The sequence below is a fragment of the Cariama cristata genome, unplaced genomic scaffold (genome assembly GCF_000690535.1).
Source record: "Cariama cristata isolate BGI_N322 unplaced genomic scaffold, ASM69053v1 scaffold18968, whole genome shotgun sequence".
NCBI lineage: Eukaryota > Metazoa > Chordata > Aves > Cariamiformes > Cariamidae > Cariama > Cariama cristata.
Genome location: NW_009629605.1, coordinates 1 through 12,550, shown reverse-complemented (window position 1 = coordinate 12,550; position 12,550 = coordinate 1). Strand labels below are relative to the sequence as shown.

Sequence of the window (12,550 nt, the reverse complement as noted above, 5' to 3'; positions counted from 1 at the left end):
GCCCGACTGGAGTGCAGGGGGCTGGTTCCCATTACCAGCAAAGCCCCAGGAATCCCAGGGGCTGTTTGTGGGCAAGCACAGGGATGTCGCCAGTGGAAACCACAAAAGAGGAGAAGGTCCCACAGAGAAGCACTGATATATGCCTGGAAACAGTTCATTCTTACACTGCTTTCTCTTTGGACCTTGAAACTTTCGCCTTCTTTAAAAAAAAAAAAAAAAAAGAGAGAGAGAGAGAGAAATCAATAGCTCATTTGCTCCTTTCCCCTTTCAGGGAAAATGAATGATGAATTCTGCAATATTAATTGCATGATGTGCTCTGAGCTATTAGCACTTTCTTGCAAATTTCCTCTTGGTGGGGGAACGTGTGCCCAGTCTTTTCCCTCAAAGCAGAGGGTGACTGAACTCAGTTTTGGGAGAAGAACCTCAAGGAACTGAAAGTTCAGCAAGTCAAAGGTGGCAGAATCGCAGGAATCCAGAGAGAAACATTGATTAAGCCATCTACTTCTGCACAAAATCAGTGGTCTACAGCACAATGACTTTCAGTACTATTTAATCTATTAGATGAGTATGGAACAGTTTGGATTAAATATGAAATATGTATTTTGGGCACTGATTTGGCAAGCTCCTTTGAGCCAACAGCCCCTATGACTCAGAGTTCTGACTGGCAGAACACAGCAGCTTGGCAGTGTAAAGACCTTGGTGCAGGAAACTAATACTCTTATGTCTTACTCAAGATAGCAGGGAAGTGTCTTGAAGGGTCTGCTGGCAGCAATTAACATGTTATTCATTCTGAGAACTGTATTTATGAGCACTGTAACAACCTCTTGTTAAGGTTTTCTAGCATGTTCAGTCAATGACCATGCTTTTCAGCTTTTCCTAGTAATTTATAAAACATGTCTAACTTCTTCAATCTATATTTGAAAGAATCCTATGATAGCAATTTGTAATTAATAACATGCTTCTTACATTTTAAAAAAAGTGCATTTGCACTGCTTATCCTTTTAAAGAGTCTTTTCAAACACATACTCTGACTGCAGTCATATAACTTGACTGATTAAACCAATTCACTGAAATATTCAAAATCCAAGTTTCACATTCATACCTGTATTGTTTTTCCATTCTTGGCTCTAACTACATCCCCAGGCTTGTTTGCCTTACCACTGGGCATATTTTCACAGAGGGGTGCCAAACCTCAGAGAGAAAAAGAAAAGCACATTACTAGTTTCCTTCTCAGAAAATATGTAGAAAAAAACATTTAGAAAAACCCCAAACACCTCCTTAAGAACATAGTACTATTCTCATCTCAAATTTATGCTCAAACCCCAAATTTTCCTGGTTATTGAAACACACATGGTCTGGTTTTGAATCAGGGAAATTTCTCTGCATGTTGCACCACCACATTCTCTCACCTACACCATTTCACCACTAGGATTTACTTCTACTTTATGCCCAGACAAGTAAGATCAGAAGAGCAACAAATATCATCTTATGTGTTCCATATATGAATTAGTCAGATGTAAAGGGATTTCTTTCTTTCTGAAATTAAAAACGTCTCAAATTAACACTCCGAGCCATTCAAGCTCTGCTCACTGTAAATAAACATTGGGTAATGTCAAGAGGGGTCCAAGGACTTGCCATAGAACTCCAGCCAGAACAGCAGCAAATAGAGATAAGCAAAAAAGAGGGTTAGTGTCAAAACTCCAACTATAAATGGAATAATGGGATGAAAGTCACTCCATCATTCCCAGGGAAAACCTGCTCCTGGCACAAGGATGAAGCGAATCGTGGACCGCTGCCTTTCAGTGCAATTATGTACACAGACTTTTGCTCTGCTGATTTAGCCCTTCCCATTGCATACTTTTAAGTGAGGAATGTCATGAGGATGTGTGTTTCGCTGCCCTCTCCTGGTTGGAGCATAAAAGTGACTAAAATACGAGTTTCCTGAACATCAAGGTTCTCAAACGTGAAACTTATCCTAGAATGGATTACACGTCATCAGCAACTCGTTTTGCCACGGTTCCTGAACCAGCTCATTTAATTTTAGCTCTGCAACATTTTTGCCGAAAAATATAAGCATTGTTCATACTTAGACGTAGTATCAGCAGACTGTGGGGTTTTTTGTGTGCTTTAGATCTCTGCTGAGATATTCACCTAAGGAAACCAAGGCTGACCCTGTTCAGCTGCAGCAAACACTCACAGAAGTAGCTCAGCTAACTCCTTTTCATTTTTAATTGCTTTTACAGATACCCACATTGCTTCTTGTAATGAAGGATCAGAACTTCGGAAAAAGTTGTTGAAAATAAGTTTATTAACAATCATTTCTCACCCAAGATCTAAAAATCATGCCTTCAAAATTTTAATTCAGTGTTGAAACATTTTATTTGAGCAAAGCTAGTAATTTTTGATACGCAAGTAAAAATGGCAGATAGGCTAAGACAGTAAGTCTGCAAAAGTCCGTGGCATTTCTGTAAGACCACTACTGGTGCTGATACTAGAAAATTACTGTCAAAAAGAAGTCTTGTAAAATTAAGATTTTTGGATTCTTACACAAACATACTTACCAATTATGTTAAGAGGTAGATTTAAAGCTGCTGCTGTCACAATTGCTGAACAGACAGTTGCTGCCCCTCCCATATCTGCTCTCATCGCATCCATACCCGATGATGGCTTCAGTGAAATGCCACCACTGGAATAAACAGAACAAATAACATCCAACATGTAGGAGTTCAAAGTTGCATACATTGATAATATTCTGTCCATCAGTATGTTTTAGCACCAAGTATCAGTAAATGTGTCGTCAAATATTCCTGCAAGACCCTAACAAGCATACTGAAAGCAAGGTATCTGGATTTTGATTTCAGATAAATTATGTTCCTGAATTATTTCCTCATAATTAGGACACCATAACAATCCACATAATCTGCAGCAGACTAACTCAATGGTCTTCATAATAGCAAAAGAGCACAAAAAAAGAACAAAATAGTACACTTGGTAAAATCAGCATACGGAAGAGGAACAGACTGATAAATTCTTCAGTAGTTATGTGATATAAAAAGCAGTTATAAGGAACTGCTGCAAAGAATGAACCATTTTCTCTTTCCAAGTACGATCTAGATGTCCAGTGGCAGACTGCAATTGTAAACATGTAAATTCTTCATCCAGAGATTTGCTCAGGCCAAAAAAAGAAAAAATAGCAAGTTCTTTGTTTCCACCACCGCCCCGCCCCCCCGAATTTCCATTTTCCCCTTACAAGACCAGGGCATATCAATTCCTACTTTGTCCAGCCACTCAAGCTTGTCTTCTCCCCAGCAAAGGTAGCAGTCCACTACATCAGGCAAGTTCACTGGAATGGCTTTAAAAGATAAGCTGAACAACGAAAAAGCATCTCCTCATTGAACATGAATAGCAGGAAGGCATCTTCCCCATTTTAGCCATTAAAATATTATCATACATACCTGTCAAATGTAACTCCTTTTCCTACAAATACCAATGGGGAGTCATTTGTATTAGCACCACCTAAATAGTGAATCTCCAGAAAGATGGGAGGTTCAGCTGAACCCTTAGCTACACTCAGGAATGCTCCCATCTGTTGTGCTGCTATCCAAGACTCTGGTCTGGAATAGAAATAGATATTTTTTTATTTTTTTTTTCAGATGGACACTTTGACTAAGGTCATTTTGTTTGGTTGGTTTTAAGAGATCACAATTCTTGAACGTTTGTACACAAGCTATTAATTCCATTTTAGTTAGTTATTTTGGAAATAGTCATTTAAATCCAGCCATTATTACTTTTTTTTGTGAAATGGAAAAATAGCGCCTCAAAGTTGCTGCTTGGTTTTTCTTTTGCCTTGTTTAAACACAAACAACAACAGCAATAACGAACAACCACCAGTCTACTCTTTCTGCCTCAGAAAGATTAAACTTTCACATGCCCATCAGGCTGAAGTATCTGAAGGCATATGGAGTAACAATATTGCAGGAGGCTACCGATTAGCTTTCTGCTATCAAGATGGTTAGCTATATGCAAACCTGATTTCCCTCAGTCTTTTGCTGCTCAACAAAATAGCCTCCAACACTTGCACAACCAGTTATCTCATTTCCACTGAAGTGCAAATAACTCGGTAACTACAAATACCGAGGCAAGAAGCATTAGCTATGCAAATTCCAACTGCAAGAGCTTTTACAACTCCAACTCAACACTGTTAAAAGTTAAAAGTTAAAAAAGTCCCAACAATAACAGCAATAAATAGAGGATGTTTAATTACCACATCCAAACAAAAAAAGCAAAGGTATTAGAAAAAAGGTACCTAGTATTTGCCTTCTATTCACTGAGACTTCATCAGGCTTCCTCTTTCACAGCACATGTGTCAATTAAGCAGTAATTGACTGCATGACTAATTGACAGCTAATCATTTTACTGTCTCACAGTATCTTGCTTACTCTGCTAACTGGAAGCTCATCTCCCAGTACTGACAGTAGCTTGCAGTCTGGACACCTCTCATACCTTTTTGCCAAACATGTCCCCCACTTTTGTCATTTGAAGTGGCAGAGTGAAAGTGAGAGCACACTGCGTATATGAATAGCCTGGAAGGTATCTTACCCTATAGAGGAATCATTTCAATGGAATTTACCTTATATGGATCTTCACATTGCTGAAACTTCTGAGCTTCTGTTCAATATGTTCGGCAAATTTGATTGGAGTTATATAATTAGCTGGAGCCTCCATCAGGTACCGAGCGAGGTTCTGACCCTCAGCGTAGGTAACACCTTTTTGCCAGGCTTCACTTTCAGTACTAAAAAACACCATACAATAATCAGGATCATAAATATTCGCAAAAGTAAGATGTTGTCAGCATCCATCTGTTCTCTCCTGTTTGAAAATGCGGTATCATTAATTTGGGGTAATTAAGAATGTCATAGTAATCTTACTATGAGGAATTTAGGAGGATACCCAAGGTGCATCCAAGTCTAGTGGCTCATCGCTGGTTCTAGTCAGTGTCAAATACTTCACAGAAAGCTGGAAGAATCCTAGAGCAGACAGATGCAAGATTATCTGTCTAATACATTAGGTCTTGTCCTAATACTTACTAGTCAGAGATCAGCTTAAATCCTTAAGCAGAAGGTTTAATATCTCTTCCAAAATTTGTAATCACATTAATCGTAACAGCCCTGAAAGTTTTCATTTACCATATAAAGCCTCCAATTCTGTTTTTCACTTTACTGAAACATGGTTATGTGATAAAAGTGGAATTAGGATCTCATTTCACCGTGCATTCAAGGCATTTCACTAACAAATGACAGAGCAAACTTTTGAAGAGCTGTCTGCATAGGAAATGAGGACATGTCTCTGGTTACTTTGCAACAGTACAAAACCTTTCGTTTTACTGAGACACAACTGAAAGACTTATTTGCTTTGAAAGATATTACAAAGCAGGGCATTAAGCTGGATTCCATCTCTCAAGACAGCGAAAAAGGAATCCAGGAGGAATATAGAAACATTGCCTGGATATGGAGGGATGGAATTAAGACACTGAAACTGGCAAGAAGTGGGAAAGGCACCAAGAGGACTTCAACAGGTATATAATCAGCAAAAGGAAGGTCAGGAAGAATGCCGTCCCACTGCTAAATGGGGCAGGCAATCTAGTGAACACTGAGAATACTGAAGCTCTCAATGCCTGCTATGCATCAGTCTTAATAATTATTAAGGTCTGCTTCCAGATTCCACAGTTCTTTGTGCTTAGTAACAGAGTTTGGGGAAGAAAGGTACTACCCATGTCAGGGAAGATAGACTTAGGACTGCTTAAGCAAGCTGGACACACACAAGTCCTTTGCAGCAAGCTGGCTATATCTGAGGGTGCTGAGGGAGCTGGCTAGCATCATTGCAAGCTTGGTCTCTTTCAGTTGAAAGGTCATGGTAACTCAATGTGGTCCCTGAAGACAGGAAAACAAGTCCCTATCTTAAGACTGGCAAGTAGGATATAGGAACTACAAGCCAGTTATCCTAAACTAATCTCCTAAAAGTTTATGAAGAAAGTAATCTTGGAAGCCGTTTCCAGTTACATGAAGGACAAGATGGTCACTGGGAACAGTCATTGTAGATTTATTTGGGGCAAACCATGCCTGATCAACTTGGCTGACTTTTATGATGCGAGGGTTGGCACGGAGGATCACAGTGGATGTCACTTATCTTGGCTTTAGCAAGGTTTTCACGTAGAATCCTTGCATACAAATTGAGCAAACAGGAACTGGAGGAGTAGATTACAAAATGGGTGAAAAACTGGAAGAACTGTTAGGCTCAGAAGACAACAGCTGAATGGTCTAGCTGGCAGTTAGTTATGTGTGGCACTCCTCAAGGGTTAATACTGAGGCTGATATCCTCATCAACAACTTGGACTATGAAACGTACCCTCAGAAGTTCATGTACAGCATCACATTGCGGGGAGCAGCTGAAACGGGGAGGGTAAGACCACCATTCATAGAGGCCCTGACAAGCTGGAGGAATGCACCAAGGGGAACACCATGAAGTTTAACTAAGACTGGTGTAAAGCCCTGTACCTGGGACAGAACAGCTCTATGCAACAGTCAGGTGGGACACTGACCAGGCAGAAAGCAACACTGCAGAAAAGAACTTGGGGATCCTGGTGAACAAGTTGAACACGAGTAAGCAGCACCATTATTGTGGTGACAAAGGCCAGCCATGTACTGGGTTGGGTTAGAGCACAGCCAGCATGTTAAGGGAAATAATTATTTACCTCCTTGGCATTTGTGAGGCTGCATCTAGCTACGCCCACTTTTGAGTTCCTGAGTACAAACCCAATACTGATAAACTGGAAAAAATCCAAGGGAGAGCCCATAAGAGGGGTAGAGAACTGGAGCACATGGTGTATGAGGAGAAGCTAAGAGAATTGGGTTTGTTTCACCTAGAGAAGAAAAAATTAGGAAAGATCTAATTGCAGTCTTTCCTCTACTGTTAAATAGGGTTTATAAAGAAGATGGAGACAGACGCATCTCAGAGCTGCACAGTAAGAGGGTAAGAGACAATGGTCTCAAGATTCAACAAGGGAAACTGCACGACATAAAGGGGGGGAATCACCATGAGCATGGTTAATGTACTAGAACAGATAGCCCATTGAGGTTGTGGAATTTCCATCTCGGGAGGTATTCAAAACCGGACTAGACAAAGGCCTGATCAACCTGACTGAGCTTTAAAGGTGTATGTAACCTCCAGGTTATTCCTAATCCAATTTGGAGCTGCACTAGATGACCTCCAGAGGTCCTTTCCAACCCAAGTTATTATATATAAAAATTACTTCCATTTTCATAAATGGTCACAGGACCATCTACATTTTCAGGAAATGTTGATTTAATATAAGTATGATCAGCTCCCAAACTATGTGCCATGTTACAAAGTAGAAAGTTTTTTTTTTGCATGCAGCTTATCAAGACAGGCTTAAATTGAGAGGTTTTTATTTTATTTCACTAACCTCCCCATAAGGAAGGACTTGTCCCTGTATAAAGAACATGTGGGAAATACCTCTCCTCTACATGACAGAATATCCTGTATGGAAGGTCCAAAGTCCACTCTGATACAGTGAAAAGGGATTAATAAAAACTTTGTTCTAGAACCAAAAGCTCTTGATATTACTTTCTGCTCTCAAGTAATAGTGATGTCTGTTTAGAAGCCAGAAGCACCTAAGCTTGTCTTCTTGCATTATATTCTGTGAAAGAAAATATGACACATGAACTATGTAAAACCTATGCATCATGGCATGGTCTGATGTCAATTAGCATTTCCCAATTCTCAAAAGGATTTATTCATTTATGGAGCCTGAAATACTTCTGCTCCACAATTTTGGCATGCAATAGCAACAAAAGTCCTTCTACATCACAACTACGCTTCAAGTAATTTTTTACTTTTATTTTTATCCTGGGTCGTCTTTTCTACGAAGCAGCATTTATTTACCCTTGACCTCAGAAGATGGCATACTAACAAAACATAAAGAGCAAACACTATAAATGTACTTGAGATGTAAAATAATTCAGGGAATTCAATCGAGTAGTAGGATTTAAGAGGGATAATGCTGCTATTCTTTCAGTTTTGTGTTTTTCTCATGCACAAGCATGCACACAGTTTTATAAATAAGTAATCAAACAGAGAAATAAATAGGCAAGCTTTCCTTCTGCCATCACCTTCCATGAAGCTGAGGAGTAACGACAGGTTTCTTTTTTTGCTTCAGCTCGTTATATTCATGCAATCCAAGGACAGCGCCTTCTGCAGCTGCTTGAGCATCTCCACATGGGTCTACTTCGACACAAGGCATCTCCAGATCTTGGATCTGTCTACAACCAACTGAAAAATACAGTACAGAACTAGTAGGCCAAGTATTGCACAGAATAGCAAAACAGGTGTCTGAGGTAATCAATATGACATTTCAAGGAAAAAAGTAAATTTTAACTCAAGATATCCGAGCTTATATGTAAACCAATTAAAAAGATCATGCAGTAGAATAATTCAAAATGCTAATGACTATATACTAACAAATTTTCACTAAAAATATCACTTGATGATTTCTAGTGATTAAGACATTTCACATGAATAAAAAGGAAAGTCCACAGTTGTTCTGATGCCTTTAAGGTCACTCTAGATCAAAGAAAAGCTCTATCATTCTGAACTGCTATGGATTATGACTATCTACAGGTATCAGAAATTTGCTGTAATTTAGTTTTTTGCTAAGAATATATGACTGCTTTTTTTCTTCCAAATGAGTTTATACACACCTTTATAAGCCAACAACAAAAAAATTATATTCCATAAATTCTATTTCGTACCTAAATAATTTAACAATGTTTTGGCAGCTGGTGAGAAAACATGGGATAGCACTTTGGACATACAGCTGTCATACACGTGCAACTGACCTCCAGTCTCAGACTATAAACTCTGTGGTGAGAACTCTTTTTATTCTTGTTTTATACACACTTAGATGCAGCAGTCATCCTTGATTAAGACAGAGAGTCCTCCTCTGCCTATGACCAATCAGATTCTGAATCATACTACTGATGTTGTGAAAGATACCAGTTTACAGGTAACACAAATATCTCAGTTACAAACTAAGTGGCAAAAGTAAATATATGTGCATACTTAACTACAGTGTGAGCATAAAGTGAGTCAGTGATGCTCTCAGGCTTCAAAATAGTAGTAATTAGACAAGTGTCTTTTCGATATCACACTGTTCAGGAAGGTTATTCCGTATAAGTAACTAGAGTTACCTGCCTGCAGATTGATTCACATACCCTGTAACTCTTTCCTCGCTACAGAAAAACTTCAAGAATATCAGTGACAAGTAAATGCATTTACCAGACCACACAGTAGGTTTCGCATTTCAAAACAAAATTGTATCTAGACTCACTCTTCAAAAGTGGAACACGTTGCACCACTGAAATAACTTAACAGACAAAACACTTAAGAAAATTTAAAAATAGTTAACCTGCAACAGCTGCACGAATATTTTCTTTGCCTTCATTCCAGTTTTCTTGGTCATTTACTCCAGCATTCTTCTTACCCAAGCCAACTACAACCACACTCGGAAAGTCCTAGATGAAGCCGACACACAAATGGATTCACTTTCCTCATTGTTACAGCCACAGCAGAGAGTTGTTAAAAAACCTTGCTTTCCACAAGCAAGCCAAGCACAGCATTAAAATACATTCAGTACTTTCTCTACATTATGCATGTTTCTACATTAAGAATGCCAGTATGATGCCACTGTCTTGCACTCCCAATCATTTGCCACAGGCAGGCAACCAGTTGTTCTGTTAATAGTTAATTATGTGTATTGCAGCAGACAAGGCTTTATTCTCAACACACATAGCAAACTTGATACTTCTAAGGGCATGCCTAAGAATCCTTTGAAAGCTGATCCAGCTTTCCAGTTGCAACAAAGCCCAGAACTGAGCTGGAGAAGTGTAACCTTTTTTGGCACAGTACTATCTTCAAGGAAATAAAATCACTTCAAAGGCTGAGCCTATTAGCTCAGCTCAGGAGCTGAGCTGGCACAATTTGCCAGGTAACAAACCAAAGCTGCACAGAGGTACACAGCTCCAGAACTCAGGAAAGCAATGTAGCACAACAGACTAAATGCTTGCCTTATAAGCTGCAAGCAAAAGGCAAAAAGGAAGACATAACAAAGATTAAAGGAGCCTTTTAAGAATGAAATCAAATTTGTATAAAACTCAAGGTTATATATATGAACAGATTTCCCATAGCTCTGAAGAAAAATAAAGTCAATCTTAGGCTTTTCTTTCCATCACAAATAGCTGTTCTGTCAGATTCTAACAATCAGCTTTCAAACCGCTACACCGTAGTAAAGTCTTCTAGTCCACAAGATGCTGAAACTTGTGCTAGCTTTCCACATGATCAGTGATTCAAGTTAACACTTTGTTTAGTCACCATTACTTTACACGCTTAGAAGACTGTGTAAGGCCAAATTCTACTGCCTTCTCTTGCAGAGATTTGCTACTCACTTCAGAGGCCATCCCGTATGTAAAACCAGGATAACGGGACCTTCAGCGGACTCAACTTCCAGGAAATTTCTGACAGCTTTTCTACTGAGTCCAGTGTTACCTGTCTGGGGTCTCCGCACAGGAATTTATACGTGGTAGACTATACTCACTACAAATTGATTTATTTAAAATCATTTAAATAGCCATAATAAGATTCGGTTACTTGACAGGGATGCCTAGTGTCATATTACATGCCTGCCTAGCCTCTAGCTACTACTCCCAAAAGGCACAAATCAGATCGTATTTGCCAGCTCCATGTAGGTGCATTATATGTATCAGGGCTTCTCAAAGGGCACCAAAAGCCTACCTTTAAGCAGGTGAATCCTCATCTCATACCCTTGTGATGTACCATGTCTGTGCAGACAAAAGTCCTGCCTGAAGAACAGTCCCACACCCAGTTTTCAGAGGTTTCAAGCTCATGACTTTAAAACCTCTGATTAAAGCCTATGATGGGACTACCTTGTGTTAGAACACTCACATCTGGAAGGCCTTTGCACATATCAGTACACACTCACGCACTCACTCCTCCTGAACACAGGAGGCACAGTAGAAGTCCAATCCAAAATTGTTGTGCTTCAGCTCATTCAGTAAGCAGTTATTCAGAGCACACCACCTTTGGAGCAGACTTGTTTACCTCTTCTCAATCTGCAGCACAGTGGAGTACAGGATGGTGCAAAAGGCCATGCAAACATGGGGAGTGCAGAACAGGAGGCTTCAGTAAGAACCACATCTTTTGTTGAGAGGGGTAGGAAGAAAAGCAGAGCATTTATACAGGCACAGCAATGAACTCAGCTTAAAATAAGATGTGAGGGCAAACCTCACACATTAATCAATATGCACATGAAAATCCAAAGTCCATACCTGATGCAGACCATGGAATATGCGTGTTTTGCCTTTCTTCAAAGGTGGCCCACATCTAGGACACAAAAAGATACTTTCAATAAAGAAGTCCTTATTGGTGACAAATCTTATGGTACTATGTTCACTCCACAACCACACAGTGCTCCTCAACACTGTACTTGGACACTTGGCTCAGTGCTGATTCACAGAAAAGGACAGTTCCCATTTTGCATCTGTTTCCTCAGTGCTTGGTTTTTCCACAGGAGTTTCCCTCCAAACTGCTTGGCCTGGTAGAAGCAAATACCAGCCTGAGAAATGGTATGAATACAAACACTAATAATGATTAAAAAAAAAAAAAAATCACTCGTATCAGTGTTTGTATTAGGTACTTTAATCCATTTCAGAAGCTTATCATGCACTTACATGGACAGAAGTTCTCTCAGCTTTCCTGACACAAGTCTATCAAAAGCATCTCCTGCACTAGTGAACTGGGCAGCACCTCCATCCTTTTCACTTGAGTAGATTCCTAGAACAAGACCCTAAAAAAAGGACACGCATTAATGTAAATAGCACAAAATTTAGAGACCCACCTGAAAGGCAGCAAACACACTGTTTAAACCATAGCTAATGCTGTATATACTCATCTCAGTTTATGTATTTATCTAACATGATGCACAAAGCGATGCTTTGGTAAACCAGGATAAACTACTACAACTACTCTTAAGTGTGAAAAAGAAAATAGATACAGTATAACTAAAGCTATAATCATTTTGCCTGACATGCAGAGACAAAAAGCCTTTCAATCTGGAACTTTAAGTACAGAAGAGCATCTATTTCCCCTTCCTCCCCCCAAATACAGATCGCTAGCCAGATGCATCCAGGAGGAGCACAGGGAGTCGCAACACTCAAGCCTATCGGCAGGGTATCGAGTCGCCGGAGCAGGAAGGCGGCTCTGCCCCGACAGGGAACTTCTCCAGGGCGCAGGCTCCCAGCGGGCCCCGCAGGGCCCCACCACAGGCACGGCGCCCACCCCAGCGCCGCAGGTTTGAGAATTAAAGCCCCAGACTGGACCTGCAGGGCAAATGGCGACCCCGAGCTGGGCGCCGGGCACACTCAGCCATGAGCTGCGGAACCGAGCAGGAGGAAGGGCC

At 40.1% G+C, this 12,550-nt stretch overlaps 1 protein-coding gene across 1 annotated transcript in view; it reads right to left on the bottom strand.

Annotated features, from left to right (window-relative positions):
* Positions 1 to 11,938, bottom strand: part of LAP3 (leucine aminopeptidase 3) — a gene marked incomplete at its 5' end in the record, with an annotated part of 16,079 nt that extends 4,141 nt beyond the window's left edge. Inside the window, 8 exons of the mRNA XM_009705230.1 lie at positions 1,103 to 1,191; positions 2,562 to 2,686; positions 3,456 to 3,614; positions 4,631 to 4,792; positions 8,190 to 8,349; positions 9,485 to 9,590; positions 11,421 to 11,475; positions 11,823 to 11,938. Of these exons, the coding sequence (XP_009703532.1) occupies positions 1,103 to 1,191; positions 2,562 to 2,686; positions 3,456 to 3,614; positions 4,631 to 4,792; positions 8,190 to 8,349; positions 9,485 to 9,590; positions 11,421 to 11,475; positions 11,823 to 11,938 (972 nt within the window). The remainder of the gene's footprint in view (positions 1 to 1,102; positions 1,192 to 2,561; positions 2,687 to 3,455; positions 3,615 to 4,630; positions 4,793 to 8,189; positions 8,350 to 9,484; positions 9,591 to 11,420; positions 11,476 to 11,822) is intronic.
* Between the last annotated feature and the right edge of the window lie 612 nt (positions 11,939 to 12,550).